The following is a 13,369-nucleotide window of genomic DNA, read 5'->3' as shown; positions in this document are numbered from 1 at the left end:
TCTTCATTTAGTTTTATAATTATCAATGACCTCACTGAGTATAGCAGAACAATTCATCTCTAGAGGCATTTTCTATTTGCAAAAATGTTTACATAATAGGCCACAAATACAAAACATTAAAAAAACCCTTGAGCACTAATTAGCCACTGCAAAACTGCTCTCCCTTATCCAGAGCAAAGAGAGAACACAACAACCCTTCATAGAAGAAAGATGTTAAATTTTCTAACCTTAAACACATAGCGGCATTTTCTGAAGTTCACCAAGCTGTCAGATTAGAGGCTTTCATTGTACTGTTCAAAGAAATTGTTTTTAAAGGAAAGAAATAATAAATTTTCAAACTAACACTATACCTGTACTACACTCACTAGAGGCACTGTGTGGAAGAAAGCGTAGTAGACAGAAAAAAAAAACCAAACACTTCTGAGTGTATACAGAAGAATATAAAATCGGTTGCTCTCACTACTAGATACGATTTTCCTTTATTGAGCTAACAGTTACAGATTAAGACACTACTTTCCTACAGCTGTTCTGTTATTCTTTCTTTGCAGAAAGTCATCAGTCCACAATGTTTGGCAGAATTAATGCATTTCTGTTCCATCCTTTAACCTAGAGCTTCTTTCACAGCTGATAAATCTACACCAGCCCTTCCTTTTGCCTTTAACGTCCCTGGTCAAACTGGACTTGTACTTCCCTAAGCCCTTCCCTGCACATTAGGACACTTGGATCATGTTCCTCCTGGGTCACCTGTCCCCGATTTCAGCTCTATTCCTTTTTCATCAGGAACTCCGTGTTAACCCCTATCAGATTTGCTTCATTTCCTGCACATTGGGATGGACTGCTTTTGAACTCGAGGTGATAATCCCTTGGGTGATATATGACTGCTGACTGGAGCAAGCAGCTGGGGAGAACTTCTCAACGCACTGCTGGTTGTGCTGCTTTGCTTGCGGGCAGCAGCCTCTGGCAGAAGCACACTGCAGGAAGCAGTGTCATAACCGCCACAATAAGGATGGCTAGATCTCATCTGTCAGAGCCTGAAAACAAGTCTAAAACCCCAGCTGGACATAAAATCAAGCCTATTTTATTTTGCACTGAAATGACCTAACATATAATTAGTTACAATTAGGCAAATTAACAGAAATGGAAGCAGTAATGGAGTCCTTATAGTTATTTTGCATGTGAACACTCCTAATAATTAATTAATTACATTATAACTTACTAATCTAAAAACTAAATCAAACTAAGATGAAAAGCAACTTGCCAGAAGAACAAATGCACGTGTCAACAATATAAAATTGGAGTTGCATAGAAATATTAAATGCAAAACTTCACCGAAAAAGAAGTTTAGCACAGGGAAATAAAATAATTTAAAAGTACCCTAAATGGAAACAATAAGATGTGTTTCCACCAATGATCAACATTTCATTTTTTTTCTAGAGGGTGCTTTTCCTTTGTTTGAACTACTGCTCATTTATGTCTGTCAGGAAAGTTCTCTTTGTAGTCAGAGTCAGTAGCAAAAGAACACAGGTTGAGAACCAGAAACTGCACTACGTTCAAAAACAAAGTAGAAGCCCCAGCAAATCAGATGAAGTAAATGCTTACTCAGAAAAGATGGATAGACTACTCCATCTTAGATTATCAAAATGTCAGTAGTTTAACAAAGTAGTAAAAGACACAGTTTTATTCCCAGCATAACTGCAGGAACAGTAATTTACAGCCAACAGCTCTTAGAAGTAACAGTGATTAACGCACATGAACTGAAACATTCTGCTTGGACAAAACTGAACAGAATTTATACAAACTTGCACTTCTACATAGTGACAGCTGGGTTTTATCTCCACTACAGGTTATGCTATGTATACTAAAAGGAAGATAGTTCTGCATGCATCAAACCTTCAGCTGCATTTTCTCGTGACCAGAGGAAAACTAACCAAATTCAGTTGTGACACTAAAGAACATTAAATTTGTAAATATTAAAAAAAGATATGATGAATGAACTTTGAACAATTAGTTATTAGATATTTAAAACATCAAAAACAAATGTTGTGTATTCCACCAATTCTAGTCTTCTTCATTCGCTTAAAAGTAATTTTAGCTAGAATGATCTATTAAGACAACACTATTTTTTAAGATAATTGCATTTGTTTTGTTTCCTCTAGATTGGTGCACAGAGTATTTTTAACTCATATAATCCGTGTAAGTGATCAATGCAATATCACAAACTTGTCATCTTTGGTGAAACAGAAATAGAGCCACAAAGGGTAACTTCACAGAAAAGTATTAGCCTGCTGCATTAAAGAACAAAGATAGCAGACAGTTATTTATAGAATGCTGCTCACCGTTATCCTTTTCAAATTCTACAGAAGGCTAAATATTGATGCATTCCCAAGTCACCTTTTCCCTTCTTTGGTGTTAACAAGTAGGAGTGTGTTTTTGATGCTCTCAATTTGTCAAGATCAGGTGAACTGAATGGTTTTACAAAGTACACTATTCCAACTCCTTCAGGGGCTATAAAACCACATTAAACTCTGCTTGTTATTAATAATTCATTGTACTTCTGTAGTTCACTACAGGGGCATCACTCTTAGGGTATCATTCTTATTGAAATAACTTAACAGGGAAGTCAGATAAACAATGCTACCATCACAATGAGAATAAGCCTACCATGAACCCTAAAAAACTGAAAGCTCTACAAAACTTTTTTTTTCTTTTTTTTTTTTTTTTGAGGAAATTCCCAGACTAAATTCAGGATTTTACCCTAGTTCCTAAACACTTCATATTAACAGTTTGATGCATCAGATAAAAAAAAAAAAAAGTAAAAAAATACTTCTATCTACTAAAATTTCACTTCTCTGTAAATTCAAAGTGTCAAATTTCTACACATTCAGCTATACTGCAAATAGTTTCCATTATTCTGAAACACCTTACGACAGTATTTTGCTTCAAATATGGTTTAATCAAAGTATATCTCATGAATCCTAACTATGATTCAAAACACCATGATTTGGAATTGCAACACGTCTTAATGTAATTAAACAATATCCATATCTTGATCTGTTAAAATCATCAATTACTATAAATAAAGAACAAGTGGCTTTTTTCTTTATGGTTCCTGACTAGATGGCTCATACAGCACTGTCATATATTTCAGTAGCAAAATGTAGAACAACAAACGATACTAAATTAAAAAAAAAAAAAAGAGAGATCTGTCTGCTATTCAAAAAATATCACTGATTAATATCCTCATATAAGGCTCCTTTTATAAGAAATTATAATCCAAAAATGCCACGAAAGGATGACAGCTTAATCAGTTAAATAAAGATCTGGTAGATAAAGACCTCTAAGCACTCCAAGTGCTCAATACTGCTAATTTTATGTAAGATGTCAGATTCTGGTAAGCCTCCACATGGAACTCATCCAGACCATCATCACCTTATTTAGGTGAGAGGAAAGAACAGCCACAATGGCAGCCTGTGGAACAGGGCTGGAAATAGGAAAAAGCAGGAAAAGGAAACTTTACATTTTATTTCTTTAAAAAACATCACTATCAAAGCAGTATGAATGGTTTTGAGGGAGGGAATTCTGGAAATCGCCAGAAAGGAAAACAGGTCACCTCCAGATAAGGGCAGAGCTCTCCTTTCCAAATCCTAAGAATTTCACCATACAGAACCGTGGAGAGGGAAACCACATTTTTAGTAGATGTATCTAAAATAATAAAATTATCGTCCCCTACTATTCACCTCCAGCAAGCAGTTTCAACTCATCGTCATGTCTAGGCTTAAATAAGCTTTTTTCTAACCAGTCGGTTCACCTTTCTTCATTGTAATTTTCAAGATTCCTGGGTCTGCCTTTTTGGAGAATTAGGTACAAGACTGAAAAATCTGCAGTTAACAAATAAGATATTAGTGAACAGCTTGCTGTAAATTGCAACTAATGTCCAGCAATGGTGAACATTAAAAGGGCAAAGCCTTTGAGGCACATAAGACTAAGGAGTTTTACTACTACACTTTGGATATACAAGGAGAAAGGAGACTATCTTCATCATCCTTATCAGCACTAGGTGAATACATTATCTACATACTTGTAAAGGCAAAATTTAGACAAATCATTTCTGATTATGTTTGAAAAACCGATAACGGTCAGTCTTCTAGATACAGAGATGCAGCCAGTAGATACGCATAAATTCATTTTGATAAAATGAACAAAGAAAACAAACATTTATTGATTTTGTATTTGAACTCTCCCTCCATTTACACAAATGGCAAAATAAATAAAAATTCCACCTGTGTACACAGCCCTTTGTCCACAAAGGACTGCCTAATCATATTCATGTCTAAAAATGAAGTAAGATTTCAAAAGCTGTATTCACATAAAAAAAACTATTTAAATTTTGTGTATGGTGACTACATTATAAATTGGTTTACATCAGGGAGTCTTCTTTCTCTTGGCTCAGGAAACTGATTAGATGAAGCTTTCTAAAGTAACAAATTTATAAAGAAAAAGGAGTTAACACTACATACTTATTTCACTCAGTGGCACACAAAGTTGTCTCATTTCCTAAATGGAATTACATAATAATTCCTCTACTACCCACATAAATTCCTTACATTATTCAGTTTTACTAATATTGAAATGCTAATTTCGTAATATTGACAAGTCAGGAATGGCAAATATTTTTCAAATATTATCAGTGTGTGATTAAAGTAGGAAATGCCACTCCATGAGAAACATTTCAAGACTGTTATGAATCTAAGTTATATCACAAGCAAGAGTTAAGTAGTGCAGTTTAAACCTTGGCTGGCATCTGTTGGAGGCCTGTACTTAGCAGTGTTCCTCAGGGGTTGGTGATGGGTCCGGACCTTTTTAACATTTTCATCAATGACTTTGATGAGGGGATAGAGTTTGCTGATACAAAGCTGGGAGGAATGGCTGACACACTGGAAGGCTGTGCTGCTATTCAACGAGACCTGGACAGGCAGGAAAGTTGGGCAGAAAGGAACTAGATGAGGTTTAACAAGAGCAAGTGTAGAGTCACACGCCTAAGGAGAAATAACCACATGCACCAGTACAGGTTGGGGGATGACCTACTGGAGAGAAGCTTTGAGGAGAGAGACTTGGTTTTCCTGGTGGATGACAAGCTGACCATGAGCCAGCAGTGTGCCCTGGAGGCCAAGAAGGCCAATGGTATTCTGGGATGTATTAAAAAGAGTGCAACCAGCAGGTCAAGGGAGGTGGATCCTCCTCCTCTACTCTGCCCTGGTGAGGCTTCACCTGGAATACTGTGTCCACTTCTGGGCTCCACAGTACAAAAAAGGCAGAGATCTCCTGGAAAGAGACCAGTGGAGGGATACAAAGATGATAAAGGGCATGGAATACCTCCCTTATGAGGAAAGGCTGAGTGGCCTGGGTCTGTTCAGCCTTGAAAAAAGAGCACACAGAGGGGATCTGACCCATGTCTATAAATATCTAAGGAGCAGGAGGCAAAGGGATGAGGCTGGACTCTTCTCAGCAGTATACAGCTATAGGACAAGGGGAAATGGGCACAAACTGAGGCATAGGAAGTTCTGCACAAATGTGCGTGCGAACTTCTTCACAGTGCAGTGACGGAGCAGTGGCACAGCTGCACAGAGAGGTGGTGGAGTCTCCTTCTCTGGAGATGTTCAAGCCCCACCTGGACACCTACCTGTGCAACCTGGGCTAGGGAGATGCTTTGGCAGGGAGGTTGGACTTGATGATCTCTAGAGGACCCTTCCAGCCCCTACAGTTCTGTGTTTCTGTAATGTAAAGCACTACATACGGAAGAAGAAAGGAATCAAATTCTGAACAGGCTTGTGATATGTCTTTACAGAGTCAAATTCACAGAACAGCTTGCTTACCTTAATGTAAGCTACCTGCTGTTTGGTCTGGATGCTACCTGGCTTAAAAAAGAACCTCAGTAAAAGGCTGACTATGTTAATACACAGCAGCTAACCACTGATATGATGCACAGTTTGATTAACAATAAGATATTTAATACAATATTAAGAATCTCACGTTTATCTTTAAGCATTTGTTTTTCTCTTCATATTAAAAAGAAAAAAAATGAATTAATCTCTGGATGAAATTAGAGATGCACTTGTATATTATCCAGGAAGAGCTGCACACAATACACACATATAAAACCACAGTAACTCTCAGTAATTATCAAATATGAATAGTTAAGTTACTGATTGAAGTATCAGTCCACCATACTCAGACAGCACAGGTAAACTCTCAGGGCAGCGCAGGGAACAGCTGCATGACCCCACCTGTGTTTTCATACAGGTTACTCATGTCCTGTATTTGTCCACAGGAAAGCTAAGGCACAAGAAATGGCTCCCAAAGTGCCTCTGCTAAGCTTCAGACATTTAGTAGGATGGATGTGACCAAAGTCCCATGCTGTGTTTTAAAATACTGAGTTTTAATGATCTTTCAGAGCAGTGTTCAATACTTTTATAAGATGCAATGCATTTTCATTTTACCTGGATGGGAAAAAAAAAAAAAAAGAATAGAACAGCAGGAAAGCAGCTATTCTGAGAAAGGAAGGCATAAAATGCAAACATAATAAAATAAAGAAGCAAATGAAGAAACCCTGCTCTTCCTTTATTAGAAATATGGGAAACAGATTGTGCTCATCTTGCTTAAGGCCAAGAGCTGCACTGTGTGGAAGTCAGCCAGGCTCTGCCACACAGATCACTAAGTAGTTTTGCTGTGTTAAAGAGTAAACCAGATGGGACATTTGCTTCTAACAGGATAATTCTAATGGAAATTGTTAAAAGTACTGTAAAAGAAACTTTTCAGCTTAATCTGCTATTTTATTGCGTGCAATGAGGGCAATCAGTGCAATGAGCAGAATATGGGGGAAAAATAACAGAAGAAAATTAAAAAATTCAAAACATTACTCATTAGCCTGCTTTAAAATCTCTCTCTTAGTGTTCCACATATTTAAATAAAGGACACACGAGCCTAAAGCTAGGTATACTACTAAATAAGTGCAGTCAATATCAATAAAATACTTGCAGGTTATGTGAAGTCAGTAAGTCAAAATACTCTTAAAGGTGAGCCTGTACAGTCATACAGCTCAAAGAAAAAATACAGAGGATGTCAACAGATTGCTACACCCAGGGACTGGTGACAAGGTAACAGACACCCTTTTTGTTCAAATCAACATCTCAAGTCTTAAGAGAGCCCTAAAGATTCCAGGTGAGCTTTGAGAGTTTAAAGAAAAAACAAGATTATGTATAGCTCCTGCTCTTGACATACTCTTGTAAACCTAAGAATTATGACCTGACTGTTCTACAGCAAAATGAAAAGCTTGGTTTATTTGTTGTAGTTTGTTTTGTTTTTTAATCAAAATTATTCCTGGCAATAAACCACTTTGGCTGAAAAAACTTTAGCGTAAGGAGGCAGGCTCAACCTTCAGTCATAGCAAGGCTGCCAGATTATGCAGTTAGGTAGAGGTTAGTACAACTAAATGTTTGCTTTTGCAGTGGGCAACATTTATACATTCTAATCTTGCTCTCTCAGGCTAAAAACTGCTTTAAGCTCACTTTTGTTCACTAAGAACTAGCTTTACAACAGACTTAGACGTTTTAGTTAAACTCTTTGACTTTGTCCTGCCATGTTTCCTCAATCAGCTGCAGAGCAGACCATAATGAAATTGATATGATTGGATAAAGAAAATCAATTTTTTTCAACATTTAGTTTCAGTAATCTGATTACAAAGCTTTTAGTAATAGTGTCATTACTTTGAAGTTTTGAACATATGTTTCCACTGAGAGTATTCCACAGAGGACACTGTATCAGAAAAAAAAAAGAAATGTAAACAAATGTACCAAAAATGCTACAGCTCATCAAAAAACAAATCGAAAGCAGAACCATATGTCAGAAACATAATATGATGTCCAGTAAAAACCACTTTCATCATTCACAATTCTTTTATTTCAGCAACAAGCAAATTGGAAAATACTTTTTCCATGACTTTGAAGGATATCACCAGAAAATGAAAGATAGAATATTCTGAAAAGGAAAACCTATACAAAAAATGAGCAAGATAATAAGCAACTGAACACTATTCTTTGAATTCTGAAGGGAAAATTCAGTGAGAGATAATGCTTCCACTAATGGAAAGGCTGTCTTTGAGAAACAGCTTGCACAGTAGTCATGAAAAGCCCAGACACTACCGTTCCTTGTGATTCATACTCTTTTGAAGTTAACTGAATATACTTAGTTCAAGATACTGAAAGTTATTAAACTTGGTATATTAGATTTGACACAAGACAGTTCTACTTTCTAGATTTAACAGTAAATTAAAAAAAATAGTAATAATAACACAACAGAATCACTGAACTAAGGGGACAAACCCACCACTTCACAGAACATTTAGAAATGTTAAACCAAAGATGCAGAACACAGCAGAGCAGATAACAGAAAAATACCAAAAAATAGCCCAAGAAATTGAACTACTGAAATGATGGTATTAAGAATAGATTTACGGTTAGAAAAATGGGTAAGTAAGGCCAACCATATCTTCCTGTTTAGGGAAAATAAAAGTTTGTTTTCAATAACAATTTAAAGATGTAAATTAATTTCAGTGCTCACCTATGTCATCACAAGCAAACTTAGCATTACATTATTCTTTTAATGTAATACACAAACAAAAATTTTTGTGGCAACACAAATAAAACTTCACATAGGAAAGTGAATAATGATGCCTGAGCCTTGTAACAACAAATGCACTGCTCATACACCTGCACAAATAATGTAGCACAATCAGTACCTTCTGATGGCAACTTCTAAGAAACTGTGCTTTCATTTCCTGCATATTAATACACAATTACCTTGCTGTCATTTATACTGCCATGGAATGACAAGCTCCTTCCTAAATTAGCATCTTCATTCATTTTTACCAGTTTCCGCATCTCTTAAACAATACATCAAATCGACCTCTAAATGCCCCATTTTTGCTATGCCCTGCACATTCCACTTATCTTGAGCTGACTTTGGTTTTCACTGGACACTTCCATGAGAATTAAATCCAGCAAGAACAGAGTTTTTTGGTACAAAAATAAGTTTAATTAGCTCAAGAGTCAAATTACTAATATGTCAGTGAGAGGAGTGAGCCAGGATGCGCAGGTAGCAGCAGAGCCTGTGAGAAAAAAATAAAGGCAAAGGGAAATGCGAGGGAAAAATAAATTGGAACAATTTCTTTTAATCACCAATTTGACTACATCAGAAGTCCCACAGCTCTACTACAATAGACATGTAGCAGAACACAGAAGCAGACCTAAAACACAAATACATATCTGCTCACTCATAATCCTATTTTCACAGATATTACCAGTAACCAGATAATGCAGAGAAGGGTAGAGAGATCCTGGTTAAGGTTAAAGATAACATGAAATTGTGTCTTCAGGATCTTATCTAAAAGACTCAGAAAACTCCATCAAAACATCCACAGCCACTGCTTTATCTGTCTTAATGTGTAATATTTTAATGTGTAAGATATTACATTATTGTAATTTATTTTGTTGTTACTTAACAGAACGTCTTCAGGAAGTTTTGTTTAGTTCTTGTCAATCCACATAATTTCTTCTATCATCTTCAAAAATAACACTATTGTATTTTCCTTCTGACTAATCTCATATTGTTCAGTGCTTACTTAAAGCAGCCCTCAGGCCAGATAAGATCTTCAGATTTAAGTGACCATTTTTATCTTATCTTTTCAAGCAAATAAATAGTAAATAAAACTGAACATAAGACCCACCGTTAGTCTACCACTTATATTTTCACTCCAAAAGAAATGAAGTCTCTACAGCAGTTAAGAAAATTATTAAGAAACCTAAAACTAGCCAATGAACAACTAATAATTTAAGTCAACTAAAAAGTTATTTCATCTGTCACGCCTCAAACATGAAGCATTTTATCAATTCAATTCATTCCCGGCTTACAAAAACAGAGTCTTTGTTTCTAAAAATATATATTTAAATACAACATTCTCACCATTTTATCATAATTGCATTATTACTGAACATTATTTTTTCTCGTTTTAATGGTAAGAAAAAATTGGCCTTAAAATTATTTTCAACAACCATTCCAAGATAGCAATAATTGACACACAAGCTAGCTACAAACTCACTGTGTAATAAATTTCTAAAGCACTTAAGGCCCAATTTGATCTTTGTGAGTCCTCACAGAAGCTCTCCAACATTTTGTCAGAGCACTGAATACAATGGTATGTAGCAAATTACAAAATATTACTTTTTTATTAGAATTTTCTAAGACAAAAAGGAATCAATGGGGAGGGAGGAATGTGACAGAACAAAAAAAAAGACATTAATTTTGCAATAGGACGTTGCATCACATGAGCTCCAGGTAAATGGTAGAACAAAAGCTGTCCACAGAAATGCTTTCATTTATAACAAGCTCCCTTAAGAACTGACTGGCAAAAGACAACAAAGCACAACAGCTCTTAAGCAGCAGATACTCTGCTCATGTAACTTGAACCACTAGTGCAAATATAGAAAGGGAGCACAAATTTGGCACAGCAGTAGTCAGTAGCGTATGAAGATTCCTATCTTCTATCAGTCAGAGAATATACACACAATATTCTCTAATAAAAATGAATAACATGAATAACTGTTCAGTGTTTCTCATTTTTATAATTAAATTATTTTCATTAATAAAAATTATTAAACATGCATCTATATGTTTCCTGAAGTTTTTAACTGAATAACCCACCAGCAGGTAGCAAAAACTGATGGTAATTTAAAAAGTAATGCATGCAGAAGCGAAAGGACAGTTGAGGAATCATTCTTGCAACCTCGCTGAAAAAGTAAAACACTTCACAAAACAAACAATCTTCTAAAAGCAGCCATAAAAGCAAGATCTGCCTTTGGCATTTATCTTGACAAACTTTTAAAGATGTATTGCATTATGAAAATTCCAGAAGCACTCACGAGCTCAGTACAACGCCACAGCCCTAACAGATACATTCATCCCAGGACTTCCTGTGCAAGCACACTGATACATCAGCAAGTTGCTGATATTATTCCAAATGCATGTGTCACACAAATGAAAATACATACAAATGCCTATTTTGAAGGCCTCTCTCAAGGGATAACCTCTTACTGAAAATAAGCATTTTTTTTTCTTATATTATTATGTATTTGAACCTAAATATATGTTGATTCGTTTTACAAGATGTCAGCATGTCACAAAATTTATTTGTAAGCAAATATTTCTGTGCAAACCTCAGCAAGAGTATGCAAAACCAAGCAGGGAGGGAGTCAGAAATAAGTTAGTGGTTCAGCCTCTTCTGGAATTATATTAGTTGTAGAAAACAAACAAACAAAAACCCTTCCTCAGCGAAAAACCTTGAAAAACTTTGTAGGGGAAAAAAAGAGGAGAGACTTTCAGTACTAGTAATTTAAATGTTCACCTGCCTCAACAGGGAAAGAAAAACAAAAAAAGAAACAAGTGAATATGAACAAATATGGTAGAATATTTAAAACAGCAACACCAACATAATAATCAGGTTTGACCTCCGTATGTCACAGCAGAACTGCAAAGCGACAGTAAATGACAGCAAGAGATAGGAAATTAAGAATGAATTAAAGGAATTAATGGCCATGGGTTGCACAACTGTGCTGTTTTGTCACAAGAACTCACTGCCAGATATGAGAATAACACGTTTTGGGAAATAGAATATACACCTCATAATACAGTTCTTTAATCATTCACATTAAAGAGGTGTTGGCACGGATTACAGCACGCACTGGCACTGCGGTCCCCTCGGCACAGCTGACCCCGTGCACCGACCGCTCCCGCACCGCTGGCAGCGAGCACCCACCCACAAAAGCGGACACGAGGTGCAAGCCTATGTCACCCCCGCGGGGCTGCGGGCAGGAAAGGGCGGATCAGCATCCGGGCTCTCGGCAAGGGAGCGCGCTTACTCACCTATCATGGCGGCTGGGAGAGACGGAGGGAGGGGGAGGGGCGCGCGCACCCGTCCGACGCGAGTGGTGGGAGCCGGAAGTGCTGCCGGCAGCGAACTGCGCATGCGCTGCGGGGCTGTCTGGGAAACGTAGTTCTCGTGTTCTTACGTGGCTGCCGGCTGTCCCCGCGCGGACCCGCGCTCACTGACTTCTGTTAAGTGCTACGGCATCACGCCGCTTTCCCGCGGTCGTGAGCCGCGTGCCGTTCTTTTTTGCCGCCGTTGGGGTTACTCCGGCGCTCCCCCGGCCGGCGGAGCGGCGGTTGTTGACGCGTTGCCTAGCGACGGGAGCGCCGCTGCCTTTGCTGTGGTCCGCGTGCCGATTCTCGCCCGCTGTGGGGTGATGGTAGTGGAGGAAGCGGGCGACAGGCGTCCCCAGAAGCAGGAGCCGCTGGGACGCGTGAAGAAAAGGAAGCAGCAGGTCTCTGATGGCTTCACTGTTAAAGCCATGATGAAAAACACTGTGGTACGTTTGCGGCTAGCGTAGCGGCGTTAAGCAGCGTCCTCAAACGTGCGCTCCGAGCGGGGAGGGAAGCCTGCCAGGCAGCGGTGTGGGTGCTGGAAGTGAATCTGGGGTTTGTTTGCTGTTTGCTGCCTTCAGGCTTCACGGTGCTGCCCTGAGCTGGCCGTGCCTGCGGGAATCGAGCTGCCTCTCGTTCTCCCAAGTTCCCGCGTTGCGTTGTATGGGCAGTGCGCTCCGTGTGGGTTTATGTCACAGAAGGATGGCAAAGATCTGGAAAATGTCGTTTTTAAACAACTCGAAAAAGCTAAAACTTTTCTCTCAGGATTAGGGAAATGCTAGGCTAGGCTGCACAAGGACTAATTATCGGATATTTGGTAAGGCTAAGAGGAATGGATCCAGCAAACTTCATTTTCATTAATAACCCACTTTCTAATGAACTTGGAGGTAAATGTGTGAAAATAATGGGATCGAAGCGTTTCGAATTCCTTTGTGCTATTTGTCTACTTTTATCATACTTAAGGTGCACTTACAAAAGCTTCAACTATTGCAGAATGCAAACGGTCTCCATGTGTGTGAAGGAATTGATATGAAACTTCTGAACTGGATTTGGATTTCTCTTACACACAGTTCAAGGTTTTAACTAACTATTTATTATTTTATTAACTAATTATTTGTGTATGTGTGTGTTTTGAAGTTACTTTCGCTATTATACATATCATTCTGATTTCAGCTATGAAACATGTAATTTTGCTTGCTTCACTATAACATTCTTCTTTTTGAGGTCTAAAGATCTGTTAAGTGTAAGAACACCCTGTCTAAAAAAATTAAAAAGTCTATCCTTTAACAAAAGTTTAAATGGAACAGAAGTTCAATACATAACCAACTTTCTTCATATT

At 37.8% G+C, this 13,369-nt stretch overlaps 2 protein-coding genes across 2 annotated transcripts in view; one reads left to right on the top strand and one right to left on the bottom strand.

Annotated features, from left to right (window-relative positions):
- PRKN (parkin RBR E3 ubiquitin protein ligase) overlaps positions 1 to 11,983 on the bottom strand; it is a 654,450-nt gene extending 642,467 nt beyond the window's left edge. The window contains exon 1 of the mRNA XM_065731250.1: positions 11,974 to 11,983. Coding sequence (XP_065587322.1) covers positions 11,974 to 11,980 — 7 coding nt within the window. The 5' untranslated portion in view covers positions 11,981 to 11,983. The remainder of the gene's footprint in view (positions 1 to 11,973) is intronic.
- A 183-nt stretch (positions 11,984 to 12,166) lies between these two features.
- PACRG (parkin coregulated) overlaps positions 12,167 to 13,369 on the top strand; it is a 181,951-nt gene continuing 180,748 nt past the window's right edge. The window contains exon 1 of the mRNA XM_065731329.1: positions 12,167 to 12,476. Coding sequence (XP_065587401.1) covers positions 12,354 to 12,476 — 123 coding nt within the window. The 5' untranslated portion in view covers positions 12,167 to 12,353. The remainder of the gene's footprint in view (positions 12,477 to 13,369) is intronic.

This window comes from Cyrtonyx montezumae, unplaced genomic scaffold (assembly GCF_038088225.1).
Source record: "Cyrtonyx montezumae isolate F1298 unplaced genomic scaffold, pur_monq_1.0 scaffold_0, whole genome shotgun sequence".
In the NCBI taxonomy this organism is placed as follows: Eukaryota; Metazoa; Chordata; class Aves; order Galliformes; family Odontophoridae; genus Cyrtonyx; species Cyrtonyx montezumae.
Note: the sequence above shows the minus strand (reverse complement) of the source record. Positions and strands in the feature narration are given on the sequence as shown.